A 17877-nucleotide genomic window follows, 5' to 3' on the forward strand; every position below is an offset into this window, starting at 1 on the left:
AAATCAAAACCTTCTCTTTTCCATAGCCCGCAATTTTACTATCATCCATGTGAATATCTAAAAGTTTATTAAATTTCCCTAATGAATCAACCACTACCACCAACCCTGGCATGGCATTCATGACACCCACTGCTCTTGGTGTGAAAAAACCTACCTCCAACATCCCTCCTATACTATCTTCCAATCACCTTAAGATGATGCCCCTTTGTATTAGCCATTTGCATTCTAGGAAAGTGTCTCTGGCTTATCAACTCAATCCGTGCCTCTTCTCACATTGTAATCAGAGACCCGATGCTGAGCAAGTGGCTTAAGGAAAGACTTAGAACATTTTGCAGAGGAGCATTGGGGATACCTCTGTAGCACCTTGACATGCCTTGTTATGAGCTGCCTGTATATTTAAGGGCTATTGAACAACACATGTCCAGATATATACTCAGAAATGCAGCTAAGATGTTGCCTGGTAAAGTAATGATCCAAGTGAAAAAATTAAATTGACTTTAATGTCTGAGTTGTGGAGACTAATATGTGAAAAACATCTTACTGACAGGTAATGAATCACATTGTGATTGTATAACTTCAGCATTGTCTAAATTTATTCACAACCAAGATATTTCTTGGCTTTCATCGGGGTATTAAATAAATGTAACTTGGATTTTACATCCACCACCCTTTCAGAGAACACATACCAGACCAACATAACACTCGAGGTTTACTCAACTCCTTCATATTTTTCTAACTTCAAATTGATTCTCAAGTTGTTTTTACACAGAGAGTGGTGTGTATGTGGAGTGACTCGCCTGGTATGGTGGAAGAGGCAGAGGCAGGTACATTTAGGGGCATTTAGGAAAATGACGGGCTATGTGGGAGAGATTGATCTAAGAGTAGTTTAAAAGGTCAGCACAACATTGTGGGCCGAAGGGCCTGTGCTGTGCTGTAATTTTCTGTGCCCTATATTTGCTTCATATCCTGCAATGTGGCCATCACAAGTCTATCAATATCAGCCTTTAAATTAATGTTATATCATTCACAATGCTATCAGGACAATAATCTCATTTTTACCCCTCTTTTTCTTCACAAATTATTCTTTTTATAATGCTATCTGTTATTTCTACCAGGTCCTTCAGTCTAATCTCCTCTTTTCACTTAGCCTTTCATCCCCATGCTTGAATCAGTGACCTTGAAGTTAGGTTTAATTATCCAGAATTCTTCGCTACCTTCACTTGATTGTCAAAAATTACTCCAACAAAATGTTACAATACAAGCAGTCTTTGTCAGCCTCGGTGTTTACATTGAGACTTGGAGTTTGATTCTCTGACCTAATAGGACAGAGTGAAGCGTACACATGCATCAAGAATTGTATCAAATGCAGGAGAAACCTGAGGAAATGTCAATTCTCCACAGCGCTGAAGATTTCTTAAATGGTGGACCAAATCCAAATTTAAAGTGTTTTTACCTTATTGAAGCAATGCTCACATTGTTCGTACAAGTATTGTCTTAACAGTCATGAGAGTGGTTTCCAAAAAACTAGGCATGTCAAATGTAGATAATGTACAGCATCAATTAAGTTTCACTCCTTAAAAGTATTTGAAATTATAATAGCAATTGGTCTGACAGCTAACTATATACATTATTCTGCATTAGATCTTCATATAAATACATGAATCAGGGCCTTTAATAGCATAATATATTAGCTGGCACTGAGTCTAGTGCTGTGGCTCAGAAGGTAAGGTGGAGAAGAGAACTGCAGTAGTGATAGAAGGTACCATAGTTACAGAAATAGAGACAAGCTTTGTGGATGAGATAGAGACACCCACATGATATATTGCCTCGCAAGTACCAGGGTCAGAGACATTTCGAATTGGGTTTATGGCATTCTGAAGGGGATGGATGCACAGCCAGAAATTGTGGTACGTATTGGTACCAGTGACGTAGATATGAAAAAGGGAGGAGGTCCTGAAGAGAGAGTTTAGCAAGCTAGGTAGAAAGCCCTGAAAAGCAGGATCTCCAGGGTAGTAACTCTGGATTACGCGTAGCTGAAGAATTGGTGCAGGGGGAAGGACTCCTGATTTCTGGATCACTGGGAAATCTTCTGGGGAAGAGATGACTTGTAAAAAAGGGAAGCATTACATTGAATGCGAGTGGGATCAAATTCTTTGCAGACAGGTTTGCTGTAACACCTGGGGAGGGTTTAAACTAATGTGGCAGGGAGATGGGAACCTGAGTGTGAGGACTGTTAGTTTACAAGCAGAGGCAGTGTATAGTGAGTGTATATGTCAAAGAAGGATAGGTAGATGGTAGGGCAAAGATGCAGACAGTGGGTTAAATTGAAGCATAACTTGGGACAGAAATGAAAAGGGTAATGAATAAAGGACTGAAGGTGTGACATTTGAATGGAAGTAGTAGACAGAATAAGGTAGAACAGAATAATGTAGCACAGTTAGAGATTGTCAGGTATGACTTTGTGGGCATCATGAAGTTGATACTGAAAGAAGATAGGGAGCTTAATATCCAAGGATACACATTGTGTTGAAAGGACAGGCAGGTAGGCAGAGGGAGTGGTCTGGCTCTGTGAGTAAAAAATGAAAGTGAAATCAAATCATTAAAGAGAGGTGACAGAGGATTGGAAAATGGAGGATCACTGTGCGTAGAGTTAAGAAATTACAAGGGTAAAAAGATCTTCACACAAAAAATGCTGGAGGAACTCAGCAGCCAGGCAGCATCTATGGAAAAGAGTACAGTTGACTTTTTGGGCCGACATAAAAGCAAATGAGAGGACATATAGTAGAACAAAAATAAGTACAGAGTTAAAGGATTGGGAAACTTTTAAAAACCAACAGAAGGCAACTAAAAAACCATAAGGAGGGAAAAGATTAAATATGAAGGTAAGCTAGGCAATAATATCAAAAGGATACCAATTTTTTTTCAGATATATGAAGTGTAAAAGAGGCAAATGTAGATATTGGACCACTGGAAAATAATGGAGAGGTAGTAATGGCGGGTGGACTGATAAATATTTTGCATCAGACTTCACTGTGGGCGACACTAGCAGTATGTCAAAAGTTCAAGAGTGTCATGGGGCAGAAGTGTGTGCAGTTGGAGAAGGGAGAAGGTGCTAAGGAAGCTGAAAGGTCTGAAGTTTGATAATTCAACTGGAGCAGATGGACTACACTGCAGGGTTCTGAAAGAGGTAGCTGGAGAGATTGTGGAGGCATTAGTAATGATCTTTCAAGAATCACCAGATTCCAGCAGACCAGAAAATTGCAAATGTCACTCCACTCTTCAAGAAGTGAGGAAGGCAAAATAAAGGAAATTATGGGTCAGTTTGCTTGATCTCAGTAGGTGGGAAGATGTTGAAGTTGATCTTTAAGGATGTGGTTTCAAGGTAAATGGAGGCATGTATGAAAACAAGCCAACATCAGCATGGTTTCCTTAAAGGAAAATTGTGCCTGACAAATCCGTTGAAATTCTTTAAGGAAATAGCAAGCAGGAATAACAAAGAAGAATTACGGGATGCAGTGTACTTGGATTTTTCGAGGTTCTTTGACAAGCTGCCACACATTAGACTGCTTAGCAAGACAAGGGCCCGTGGTATTACAGGAAATAGGAGCCTGGATAGATCAATGGCTGTTGGCAGGTGTACACATTGGGAATAAAGAGAGCCTTTTTTTATTGGCTGCTGATGACTAGTGGTGTTCCACAGAGGTAGGTGTATGGACTGCTTCTTCTTCCATTGTATTGCAATGATTAGGATGATGGAATTGATGGCTTTGTAGCAAAGTTTTCAGATGATATGAAGATAGATGGAGGGGCAGGTAGTGTTGAGGAAGCAGGGCATCGGCTGAAAGATTTGGACAGATTGGGAGAATGGGGCAAAGAAGTGGCTGATGGGAAGTGTATGGTCATGCACTTTGGTGGAAGGAATAAAAGTGCAGAATATTTTCTATATTGGGCGAAAATTAAATATACAAAGTGCAAAGGGACTTGGGAGTCTTTGTGCAGGATTTCCTGAAGGTTAACTTGCAGATTGAGTCAGTGGTGAGGAAAACAAATGCAAAGTTAGCATTCATTTCAAGAAGACTAGCGTATACAAACAAAGAAGTAAAGCTGAGGCTTTACAAGGCACTTGTGAGGCTTCATTTCGAGCATCGTGATCAGTTTTGGGCCTTTTACCAGAAGAAAGTATGTATGGACATTAGAGAACATTCAAAAGAAGTTCACAAAAATTATTCTGGGAATGAAAAACTTACCATTTGAGAATTTTGATGGCTCTGGGCTGTACTAGTTGGAATTTAGAATAAGAGGGAAATCTCATTAAAACCTATCACTTGTAGAAAGGTCTATATGTTGGATATGTTGGATTTTTTCCATAGTGGGGAAGACTAGGACCAGAGAGTAAAATCTCAGAAGAGAGGGATGTCCATTTAGAATGAAGATTGGGAAATTTTTCTATAGCCAGAGTATGGTGAATCTGTAAAATTTGTTGCCTTACTTATGGTTTTATGGCCTTATTATTGTTTTTTAAGTACTTGGGAAATCAAAGAAGATCTGATGAAAGCAACTACTATTTCTATGGCCAGTGATATTTGTCTAAGTGTCTCACTCTAATCATTGCCTTAGCATTGTTTCTAATTGTTATGCCTGTGTTGTGCTCCTAAGGCTGCCCTGAAGCTGCCAGTGACAATGGATGTTCAAACCCCTTTGGTGCTTTTCATGGCTGCATGCAACTCATCTTCATAGACAATCAGCCAGCAGATCTCATCTTGGTACACCAAGGGTTGCATGGGAACTTCAGTGACCTACAAGTAGACCTTTGTGGAATTGTAGACAGGTAAGTCCACTTCACCTTACTCATTATGTGAATAACATTCTATTTTACAGTGCAATATAGCCAGGCAAATGGAAGCGATACTAAATCCCTGGAATGAATTATTGGCAATATTCAAAGTAAATCAGAGATAATCTGTCCAACCTGATACATATGATCAATAAACTCACTGACAAATGTTCTGGAGCAAGTGTATACTGTAGTAATCTCATGTAAAATTTAAAGCATGGTGGTTAAGTTCTCTAATTGGCTATAAAATGTTGAGTAACCTAGAAATGAGTACAACTTCAATCATGACAACAGAGGTTTGTTGAAGTTAAAGTTAACTAAGTACAGGAATTTTAATCTGATATTGGTGTTAACAAATTTGCCAAGTCAATGTAAATCACAGCTTATTTACTAATGTTCCTTAGGGAGGGAAATCATCAGTCTGCACCTGATTTTGACTATCTGCGCAATCCAGCTCTCAGATATGTTGTTACTTTAAACTTGCTACTCTGAAAAAGGCCTTTCATTGTCTTTTGGGTCAAGGGAACAATTAGGAAAGTGTCAAGTAATAGGCTTGTCACTATTGTCCAGAGGCTTTGAATGAAAAGAAGAAATGCTGACCAATGACATTCATGTTTCCCCTTCTTCTTGCTTCCAATGTGTAGGCTGTCTGCCTCCAACACCACCTCCAAATCTTGGACTGCAGTCCTCAGACTGATGTCAATGAGCTAAGGATTAGTTATAATAAATTGGCCCATGGAGATTATGTATGCATGCTCAAGGTTCTGATGTGTGATTTTAAATCCAGGATTATTTTTGTTTAATCAGTAAGAGACATTTATTCAAAGCCAGCTGGTATATTTATCTATTCTTTGTCATATTAGATAGTCACTTACACTAGTGTGACTGAAGGAAGACCAATTGAAGAAACTAATTAATATTTCTGAATTTTACACAGCAAATAATGTCTGAAAAGCAAGTCATATTTGGTCAGTTGTACAGGAAATGTAGTGGACTACTGGTGCTCAGTTCTACTCAGCTCCTGATGTTTGACTTAATTAGTGTTGGAATACTAGTGTTGTTCAATTTCGAAGTTGACTGTGTTCCTTACAGAGTAAACCTAATAAGGGTTATTGGCTTAAAATGCATACCTGGTCAGAAATTCAAGCCAGCCTTCACTTTCTTTTACCAATAGAAAATAAACCTAGCTATTTTAGTCTTTTGTGATGATCCCAACTTCTCAAATGTGGCATCCATCTTTGCAAATCTCTTGCATCTCCTACATCATTTCTTTAATATTGGCAAGAACTGTGCATGAGTATGGTTTGATCAAAGTTATATGCAAACTTCTTGTTACCTTTCTGTTCTAAGCTATAACAATGTCCAAATGAATCCCAATGATTTATCTGTACTTTGGCCAAAATTGCCACTTCATGTGATTAGTGCAACTCTATATTCAGTTTATTGTTTCTTTATATAGAAAAAGTTAAGGAAAGGGTTTGGAAATCCTCTACATTCAAAAGAAATGAATCCCAATGGTATTAAGGTCAGAGATTGGAGGTTATAAATTTAAGGAATTACCAGAGGCCATTAAAAATGAACAGGTAATGGTATACATTATCATTAATGCTTTTCAGAAGAGAATGAATAAATGCTGGGGAATAAAACATCCAGTGGACCAGGAGAAAACTTAAAAGAATGAGATTGAAGTGAAAAATAGATGATTAGATACTTTTTGTAGCATATAATTTTATGATAGAAACTTGGGTCTGAGAAATTCAATTCCCTGCCAGTGTATGTTTTACTGGTGTGCTGTATAGACTCACTAAGTTTGCATTCACCTCTATGGTCAATGTTTTATATTATGTGACCTGCTTTTTTTCTTGTATATTAAACACTTAATGAAAGTTTATTAATATCTTTGTATTTTCTAGTTCACCTATCACCCTACCAGCCTACAGATCCCCCTGATCCTCACCTGTCACACTACCAGCCTACAGATCCAACGTATAATCCTCCATAACTTCCGCCACCTCCTACGTGATCCCACCACCAGCCACATCTTCCCCTCCCACCCACTCTCGGCTTTCCGCAGGGATCGCTCCTTACGCGACTCCCTTGTCCATTCATCCCCCCCATCCCTCCCCACTGACCTCCCTCCGAGCACTCATCCCTGCAAACAGAAGAAGTGCTACACCTGCCCCCACACTTCTTCCCTCACCACCATCCTAGGCACCAGACAGTCCTTTCAGGTGAGGCACCACTTCACCTGTGAGTCAATTGGGGTGATATACTGTATCTGGTGCTCCCGATGTGGCCATTTATACATTGGGGAGACCTGCCGCAGACTGGGAGACCATTTCGCCGAACACCGACAATCAGTCCTCCAGCAGTGGCAGGATCTCCCTGTGGCCACTCACTTCAATTCCACAGATCACTCCCACTCCGATACGTCTGTCCATGGCCTCCTCTACCATCAAGATGAGGCCACACGCAGGTTGATGGAGCAATACCTTATCTCCCACCTAGGTATCCTCCTCCTGCTGGCATGATCATTCAACTCACTGACCTCCGTTGATACCCCAGCCCCCCCCCTTACCCCATCCCTATCTATAATTTTTGTCTGGTTCTCTTTCTCTCTTTTTTCTCCCCCTCACTATAATCTCCTCCCAGCCCTACCTATCTTTCTCTTTTATTTCCCATAATTCTCCACCTTCCCCCAGCCCATTTCCCTTCAGCTTATCACTTCCCAGCTTTCTACTTTATCCCTCCCCCCACTTCTTATCCACCCTCGACCATCCCATGTTACTTCTCTCCTGATGAAGGGTTTCGGCCTGAAACGTCGTCACTACCTCCTCCAATAGATGCTGTCTGGCCTGCAGAGTTCTGCCAGCATTTTGTGTTTTTTTTTAGTTTCTTTTTTGTTGGTTTTTAAAAACATCCCAATTCTCTTTCTTCCTGCTATATCTTCCTGTTGTATGCCCTCTCTTTTGGTTTTACTTTAGCTTTGACTTCCCTTGTCAGCCACGGTTGTACTATTTTGCCACCTGTGTATTTATTTGTTTTTAGAATATATCTCTTTTTTCCCTTCCTCTTTTTTCCCAAAAAATCAAGCCATTCCTGATCTGCTGTCATCCCTGCCTGCATCTCTTTCCAATTTACTTTGGCCAGCTCCTCTCTCATACCACTGTAATTTCCTGTACTCCATTGAAATACTGCTACTTCAGATCTTACCTTCTCCCTATCAAATTTTAAAGTTAAACTTTGTGTGATCACTGCCTCCTAAGGGTTCCTTTATGTTAACCTCCCTAACCACTTCTGGTTCATTACATGACACCAAATCCAGTATTGTTGGTTCCCTAATAGGCTCCATGACAAACTGCTCTAAAAAGCCGTCTTATAGGCATTCAACAAATTCTGTCTCTTGAGCTCCATTACCAGCATGATTTTCCCCAATCCACCTGTATGTTGAAATCTCCCATGACTATCATAACATTGCCCTTTTGATGCTTCCTTTCTACTTCCCGCTGTAATCTGTAGTCCACGTTCCAGCTGCTGTTTGGATGCTTGTATCTAACTGTCATCAGGATCCTTTCACCCTTGCAGTTTCTTAACTCAAATCACAAGGATCTAATCTCACATCTTTCTACCGCTCTGATGCCATTCTTTACCAGCAGAACCTCTTGCTTGCTGGCTGCAATTTTGTCCTATCATCTGCCTGCCCTTCCTAATAGTCTGAATGCATGCTATCTTTGCTTTGTTTGCCATTCCTCCTATCCTGAGTCACTTCATTCCATTTCCCACCTCCTTGCCAAATTAGTTTAAGCACTCTCCAACAGCTCTATTTTCACAAACATTTCCCCCAAGTACCTCAAAGTGTCTTCCCCTGTGATTGGAATTAGCATGACATCTTCAGTGTATAAAAGACACTAGATCTCTTGCAGCATCACATTAAAAAAAAGCATCTTGTTGCTTTTATTAAATACTTAATGCCCATGTCTCAGATTGGGACAGAATTTCAGAGTTTATAGCTTCATGAAGGTGCTTATCTCTTAGTGTGACACCAGCCTGCCCACAATCTCATATTACCGAAGGAATTAAATAATGAAAGGAAGGATATGGATAAAAGTTGCATTAAGTTGGACTTGCTTGTGACTCTATTTGTGATTCTAGGCCAGGGGTGGGCAAACTTCTTGACTTGCGGGCCACAAAGGGTTCTAAAATTTGACAGGGGGGCCGGACCAGGAGCAGATGGATGGAGTGTTTTGGTAATACACCTCATAAGAGAAAATAAAATATCATGGGATATGTAGAAAACATGTGCTTTAATTTCAATTGAAAATGAACAAATGCATTACAACAAAATATCTGTCTTTGAAGTCCCATGGTATTTAGCTATTTATTGAAATGACTGAAAATTAAATGAATAAAATACAGCTTTTTTTAATAGTAACAGTTATTATTTTAAAGCACTGAAAATTCTGTTATCCTTCAAGGTATTATCATCATCACTCTCCTCCTGCCTGTCTTTATTTCAAAGACGGTAGGAGATGCAGGTCTACTTGTCCTGCTCCTTCTTATTCAATTGTCCCCTGTGCCAAAACTCAACAACGACCAGCACAAAGACAGAACAATGACAGCGCACCAGTATGCGGAGCGCGTTATTTGATCTGGAGCGCATTTTTTATTTTGAGAACGTACATGCACCTGTGCACCTACTCATGTCCATCACTTAACAGAAATGACATGTAACATGTAAGGCTTATTGAAAAAAATATTTTCAAATGCATTTTTTACATAACACAACGAAGAAACTTATTTTTAATTTCAGTGGGAACAGTGTTGCTGGTCTCCCTTTTTAGCCAGCGCATCAAAGTCTGGATTTAGTTTTGTTGTGGCGATTCTCAGGATGGATCTGAGGTGTTGGTCAGTTAACTTGGATCTGTGGCTGGCTTTGTTGATGTTCATGACACTGAACACCTGTTCACACAAATAGGTCGAGCCGAACAAAGAGTAAAGCGCAAATGTAGAGTAATACGCTGCACCTCAACAAAGGTCAATGTATATAGAGTGCGTCATCTATTGGGAAAACGCCAGAATTGCGGGGAAAAAACGTTAACAAGGTTTATTAATATAATTTCATCAAGTTCTGCGGGCCGGATTAAAAAGCTTAACGGGCCGTAGTTTGCCCATGCCTGTTCTAGGCTTTACCAATAGGATTGAATCTTTATTAAAAAAAACTTCTGGGATGGTCTAGCAATCTACTTAATTGTCATCACAAAAGGGACAGGCAATAAAAGCTGGTTTAACCAACTTAGAACAGTACAGCACCAGAATAGGCCATTCAGTCCCTGATGTGGTGCCACTAGAACTTAACTGCCTAACTAACCTGCTCCCTTCTTCCTAATGTCTATACCTCACCAGGTAAAAGGGCATGATCAGAGGTGTCCAGGATTGGTGCAGAATGTCTGGGGTTTTGGCTTCAAGAATGTTTTTATCTCTTCGTGTGACGGCAGTCCAACCACAATCTCTAATTACCCAAGGATTAGATAATGAAAGGAAGGCGCTTGGTGAAATATGCTCAACCAGTTGTTCTGAGACGTGTTGTTCTCTTCCATTCAGTTCAATTTTACTTTGATTCTGGTAAGATCAGGCAAAGCCACTGAGGAAGAAGCATTAAATACGAGCATACTGAGGAGACTGTGCACAGAGAAGTTTAAAATTCTGCTCCTTGACCTCAGATTATTTGCTTATTCTGCTACTTGCACATAAATTATGTGAAAAATAAATTCAAGCTGCTTCAGCCATTTCTGCAGAACACAAGCCACAACAGACTATCCCTAATCAATCACCAGTCCCCTTCAAGCTGTCAATCTTACTTAGGAATTCATGGTGTGGGAAAAAGATTTGTGCATAGAACAGCTCAACAATGGCTTGTTTCATTCAAATGCAAATGCAATGCCATTCATTTGTCATGAAAGGAAAATAATATTGTAATTTGAAAGAGCAGTCATTTTATTTTAAATCATATGTTTATAATTTTGATTTCTGTTATTTAAGAGAATAATCTTGCATGAAAGTGTAATGTTCACATACAAAAATAATTACCAGAAAAAGAACGTAACTGAATTCTTACCTTTCATTGATCATGAAATAATAGCCATCATTTTATTTGAAAATTAGTCACAGAATTTGAATGTGCTGAGTAGTTTTTTAAAACTGTAAAACACATGAATAACTTCACGAGGACAAATGTATTTTTAATGGTTTCATAGCTCATTTACCAGAATAGATTACTTCGTACCACATGTTACAACAACCACAAAACGTACATTAATATAAAGTGGTGTGGAGTACTTTTTAGGAGCGTTATCGTTGTTAAAGGAAATCACATCAAAACTATACAAGTAAATAACCAAAAACAATTCTATTTATTCATTTTTTTAGTATCGATGTCACACTGGACGGGTATAGAGATTAGATAGAATGGATTAATTCAGTAAGGCACTGAACTACTAGTGTAATTAGCTCAGCATAACATCACAGACAGAAGACATAAGATACATGAGCAGAATTAGGTCATTTGGCCCATCAAGTCTGCTCCACCGTTTTCCTCTCAGCCCCTGTCTCCTGCCTTCTCCCCATATCCCTTCATACCATGACCAATCAAGAATCTATCAACCTCAGCCTTAAATATACATAAAGGCTTGGCCACCACAGCTGCCTGTGGCAATGAATTCCACAAATTCACCATTCTCTACTTAAAGAAATTCCTCCTCATCTCCATTCTAAAAGGACACCCCTCTATTCTGAGGCCGTGTTCTCTGGTCTTAGACTTTTCCACCATAGAAACACTTTCTTCACATCCACTCTACCAAGGCCTTTCATCGTTCAATAGCTTTCAATGAGGTCACGCCTCGATCTTCTGAATTCTAGTAAATATAGGCCATGGGGAGTGTGCCTTAAGAGAATAGTTCGAGTGAACTTGGCCTTTTCTTCTTGGAGTGAAGTAGGATGAGAGGTGATAGAGGTATATAAGATGATGAGAGGCATTGATCGTGTGGATAGTCAGAGGCGTTTTCCCAGGGCTGAAGTGGCTAAGATGAGAGGGCACGGTTTTAAGGTGCTTGGAAGTAAGTACTGAGAAGAAGTCAGGGGTAAGTTTTTTTTAACACAAAGAGTGGTGAGTGCATGGAATGGGCTGCCAGCGAGGGTGGTGGAGGTGCATAAGATAGGGTCTTTTAAGAGACTCTTGGATAGGTACATGGAGCTCACAAAAATAGAAGGCTATGGGTAACCCTAGGTAATTTCTGAGGTAAGGACATGTTCAGCACAGCTTTGTGGGCTGAAATGCCTGTATTGTGCTGCAGGTTTTCTATGTTTCTATGCTTTACAATTCATTTTATGCTTTGTGTTTTAGAAATGCTTTGATTTGGAAAAACGTTGTGTTGTAGAAATGGTTTGTAATTAGAAATGTTTAAGATAGAAATTCTCTGTGAGTTTTAAATGTGTTTTAATAATGTTTGAATTTAAACTTTTTTTACTTTATTAAACAAACTCATAGCTACAAACAAGCATTGGCTATCAGTAATGTGTATCACTGAAAATTAATGAATTGTCTCTTTGTTAGCTGTAAGTATCTTCTCCTTGGTAGGGAGGCAGATACACCATTCAAATATTGGGTATTGACAGCTAGACCCTCTGTGAAGAATAAACAGAGAAGTGAACTAGTCTTTGAAGACTAGGTAATTACAGTACAATCTACCTTTAGTGAGGGTACCTGTGGCTATTTATATTGGATAAGGCTTAAGATCTTCATCTGAGTTTCATCTGAGATCTTCATATGAGCTGTCAAATCCAATACCATCACACTCCACTCCTGGGAAAAAAGTCATCTCCTTATAACTCAAATTTTCCAGTCCTGGGAATATCCTTTTAGATAATAATAAAGATTAGCTTTATTTTTCACATCAAAATATACAGTGAGATACATTGATTTCATCATATCAAATCAGTAAGGGTTGTGCTGGGTAGCACACAAGTGTCATCACATGCTTTCAACTCATTAATACTAACAATATGTCTTTTTGGGAATGTGGGATGAAACCAGAGGACCTGGAGGAAACCTACATAGTCATGGGGAAAATGTAGAAACTTCTTACAGGCAACAGTGGGAATTGAACCCCAACTGGTGATCGCTAAAGCTGTAAAGAGATGTCCTTTATTAAAACTGCTACCATGCCATCCAAAACCAAATAGCTTCTAATGATTTGTTAAAAATATTCACCATGACACTCAGAAGAATTTTAGTACTATTGGAAAATAATCCTCACCTGGGAAATCTGGTTGTTCCTTGGATTAATAGTTCCTCCAAGATGTATTTCATCCGCAGTAATTTACTGGAAAACACTTCAGATTTTGTGCTCAAGTTGCTGGAGTCCTCATAAAATGCCTACTTTGATTCTGATTTTAGGGATTTTTTATTATTTGTTTTAAAAGTGAATGATTATTCGTTGATCTGGAGACACTGACACAGCTTCCAATATTACAAACCAATTTTCCCTGTTGGTGTCAAATTAAGTAGCAATCGCTGAAGCAGCAGTGTTCCAGCAAAGTAAAGTCTGCGACATCCTCCCCATGGTTTTATGCTGCATAAAATATCCCACTCTGTTGTCCTATAAAGCTCCTCTGTTAATCTTTCTTGCTAAATAATGATCTATGAAGATAGAAGACTAGAGGCCATCGCATGGTGCAACATTTTTATGCATTATTCAATAAAGTCTCATATATCATCTCATCATATGACCTTCTTCTGGATATTTTAGTAGGTGCTGCAAACATTTGACAAAGATCATGTTTGAGTGGTGTCAATCAGCATATGATATCAAAAGCACCTCCGAAATCCGTGACCTGTACCTCAAAGAAGGAGGAAATGCAGAACAATGTAACTGCAGATTCTGCTTCAAGTTTTACATTGGATATGAAAAGTTTGGAGAAATATAGACTAAATGTGGGGAAATGTAACTAGAGAAGCTCAGGTAAACAACTTGATTGGCATGGACAAGTTGGGTTGAAGGTCCTTTGTGCTTGCCCTTGAGGAATAATTCTTTGACTCTATGACTCTATGCTCTTCCTTGGAAATGTATGTCTAGTCCTTTGTCATTTAAATCATGTTTATTACCGGCCTACAGCAGGTGTACCTTTGTCAATAGGACTGTAGCAGTTCAAGTAGGCTGTTCACTTTTACCTTCTCAGGGGCAATTATGGGTGGACAACATATTTTGATCTTGGTAGCAATGTCCCACACCAATAAATGAATACTTATTTTGAAACTACCTCATTCTCTACATCATTAGAATTTTGCATTCAGCTCGAAGTAAGAAAATGATGAGGATTTGTGCCTTTTTGATACTACAAGTATAAATTACTGGCCAGTCAAATCCAACAGAACTGACAGGTCATTTGAAGTTTGTTGCCAAAGATACTAAGATACTTACTCAGTACAAGTCAAAATCATCCACCAAGATACAGCTTCTGCTGTTAGTCTGGAATTTAATAAGCTGAAGCAAGATTGGATCATTTATCTCTGTGATTTGCTACAGCATGCAATATCATGGCTGCTCTTCCATCACAAAACTATTTCCCTGCATGATACTATTTCCCTGCATGATACTATGTCTGTATCATATATTTGCTTCAGGTCCCAATGCAGTCAGTCTCTGAGCATCGGAACCTGTCCAGGATTGGGGATTTCAAAAACTCACAATCATGCTGAGGAAGAGAAGTTGTTCTACTGAATGTCTTGAATATTATTTTCTAACAGTGTCTTCTAGTTCTATTCTCCTTAGCCAGCAGAAACATTGTCTCCATATGTGTGTGTGTGAGAGTGAGTGGGTGGAAGTGCAGGTCAGCTTGCTTTGCTGCTGTTGTCTTGTTTTGCTGTTATCATTGCTGCTGCTGTACTGTTTTGCTGAACATTGTGGGCAGACTTTGTTAGCACTTGAATGTGTGGCAACTCTTATGGCCCCAGCACATTCTCGGGTATGTTGGTTGTTTATGCAAACAATGCATTTCACTGTATGCCTCAATGTAAATATGATAAATAAATCTGAATCTGACTGAATATGAATCTGATTGTATCAAGCCTTCTAAGCATTTTTTATGCCTCAATGAGGTCATTGCGTATTCTTCTAATCATTGGAGCTACTCAATTCTTCATTCCTGGATCCCTGGATTCAGCCTGCTAAGTCTTTGATGTTTTCCCTCTGTGCAAAGTATCTCCCTTTTTTAATGAAAGAAGTCGGAAAGTTGAACACACTACTACTAATGTGGTCTCACCAAAGTTACACACTTTATTAGGAATACCCAGATACCTGCTTATTAATACATTTATCTAATCAGCAAATAAGGTGGCAGGAACTAAATGCGTAAAAGCATACATATATAGTCAAGAGGCTTAATGGGTGTTCAGAACAAACATCAGAACGGGAAAGATATGTGGTCTAAGTGACTTTGACTGTGAAATGATTGTTGATGCAGACAGGGTGGTTTGAGTATCTCAGAAACTAATGATCTCCTGAGATTTTCATGCACATCAGTTCCTATAATTTATAGAGAATGATGCAAACAAAAACACAAAACAAAACTAGTAAACGGCAGGTTTGTGGGTGAAAATGCCTTGTTAATGAAAGAGGTCAGAGGAGAATGGCCAGGCTGCTTCAAGCTGACAAGAAGGCAACAGTAATTCAAATAACCACATGTTTACAACAGTGGTGTGCAGAAGAGTATCTCGGAATGCACAGCACATTGAACTTTTAAGTGGATAGGCTGCAGCAGCAGAAGATTATAGAGGTAAAATCAGTGGCTACTTTATTGGGTATAGGAGGTAGCTAATGCTGAAGTACAGAATGTACAATTGTAGTAAGACATTTTTACCCAAACCTTCCAGAAGTAAAGATGAACATCCCATTTGCCTTCCTAAAAGTCTGCTGAATCTGCATGTTAGCTTAAGCTTCAAATTAAAATGATCACGGAAAAAAGTTGATAACACCAAGATCAACACACCTGAGTCAAAAGTGAGCCAAAAAAGGAAATAATTTGGCAGAATTTTCTGTCACAATAATGGTGAGGTTGTTTGCTGTTACTTAAATGAAAAAGGAAAACAACTTCTGCTTAGATAAACAATTGCAGACAGAACCTAGAATGCATGATGTTAATTGCCTCATCCTGCTGTTAACTTTGAGAAAACATTACATTAACTCTTGACTCAACCTTGAGAGGTGCTAACTGTCATAAACTTACCATATCTGTCTGGTCAATATGAATCATGATGATTGCAGAAAGTGAAGATCTCTTTATCAACTGCAAGTGTTAAATATTAATTGCACCCAATAATCCTTTCTACCACCACAATCCCCTGCAGCTTGGCTCAGATATTTTCTTTTGTCTCAACCTTACTTAAAGTTGTTTTCCTTCCTTTATTCTTTATTATTGACTTGACTTTAAAATACGTAATCCACTTTCATTTCGGAGCCTTTCTCAGCCCTTCAGCTATTTATTAAATTTTCATTTTGCTTGGTTAAGAAGTGACTTGGCTAATTGGGTTGTTGGTCAATTAGGAAGTTTATTGGTAGCCTACAACCCGATAGCATGAAAATCGATTTCTCTAACTTCCCTCTCCTTTCCCTCTTTTTTTTATTTCCCATTCTGTCTCTCTTTCCCCATTTTTCTCCTGACTTGCTTCTGGTGACCCTCTTCCTTCCGTTTCTCCCATGGTCCTCTCTACTCTCCTATCAGATTTCTTCTTCTTCAGCCCTTTATGGACCAGGGTAAATAAACTGGTCAGTTGGCAGACCTCTTGGTGGGGGAGCATTTTGGTGAGAGTGAACACAACTCCCTTAGCTTCAACATAGCTATGAAAAGGGATAAAATCAGACAAAATGGTAAAGTGCTTAACTGGGGAAAGGCTAACTTTGAAGGGATGAGGTAGGAACTAGTGAGAGTAAATTGGAAACAGATGTTCAAAGGTGAAAGCAAGGTGGGAGAAGTTTAGGGACCACTTGAGCTGGGTTCAGGATAGGTTTGTCCCACTGAGGCAAGGAAAAAATGGTAGAAAAAGGGAACCCTGGCTGACAAAACATGTGAGGCAACTCATCAACAGGAAAAAGGAAGCGTATGTTAGATACAAGAAGCAGGAAGTAGGAGGGGCTCATGAGAAATATAGGGTAGCCAGGAAGGAGCTAAAGAAAGGACTTAGGAGAGCTCAAAGGGGGCACAAGAAGGCCTTGGCATGCAGGATTAAGGAGAACCCCAAGGCGTTCTATGCATATGTGAAGAATAGGAGGATGACGAGAATGAAGGTGGGACCTAAAGAATAAAGAGGGCAACATGTGCCTGGAAGTGGAGGAGGTTGGGGAGGTCCTAAATGAATACTTTGCTTCAGTATTCACAAGTGAAAAGGATCTTGAACAGGGTGAGGTTGAAGTAGAGCAGGCCTGTGTGCTGGTGGAGATTAAGGAAGAAGAAGTGCTGGATCTTCTTAAAAACATTAAGATTGATAAATCCCCAGGGTCAGATATGATACACCCCAGGTTGTTGTGGGAATTGTGAGAAGAGATTGCAGGAGCATTAGCTATGATCTTTGAATCCTCTTTGGCTGCAGGGGAAGTGCCGGAGGACTGGAGAATGGCAAAGGTAGTTTCCTTGTTTAAAAAAGGTAATAGGGAGAAACCGGGGAACTATAGGCCAGTGAGTCTTACGTCTGTGGAATGCAAACTACTGGAAAGGATTCTTAAGGATAGGATCTACGAGCATTTGGAGAAGTACAGTCGACTCATGGATAGTCAACATGGCTTTGTGAAGGGAAGATCGTGCCTCATGAGCCTGATTGAGTTTTCTGAAGAGGTAACAAAAGAAATTGATGAGTGTAGGGCAGTGGATGTGGTCTACATGGACTTTAGCAAAGCATTTGACAAGGTTGCTCATGAGAGACTCATCCAGAAAGTCATGAGGCATGGGATAAGTGGCTGTTTGGATAAAAAATTGGCTTAAAGGAAGAAAGCAGA

General features: G+C 39.4%; 1 protein-coding gene across 1 annotated transcript in view; it reads left to right on the top strand.

Moving 5' to 3' along the window:
• The window catches only part of LOC132394271 (contactin-associated protein-like 5), a 977958-nt gene that overhangs the window by 161744 nt on the left and 798337 nt on the right, over nucleotides 1-17877 (top strand). Inside the window, exon 7 of the mRNA XM_059970196.1 lies at nucleotides 4657-4828. Coding sequence (XP_059826179.1) covers nucleotides 4657-4828 — 172 coding nt within the window. The remainder of the gene's footprint in view (nucleotides 1-4656; nucleotides 4829-17877) is intronic.

The sequence above is a fragment of the Hypanus sabinus genome, chromosome 5, assembly GCF_030144855.1.
Source record: "Hypanus sabinus isolate sHypSab1 chromosome 5, sHypSab1.hap1, whole genome shotgun sequence".
Classification (NCBI taxonomy): Eukaryota; Metazoa; Chordata; class Chondrichthyes; order Myliobatiformes; family Dasyatidae; genus Hypanus; species Hypanus sabinus.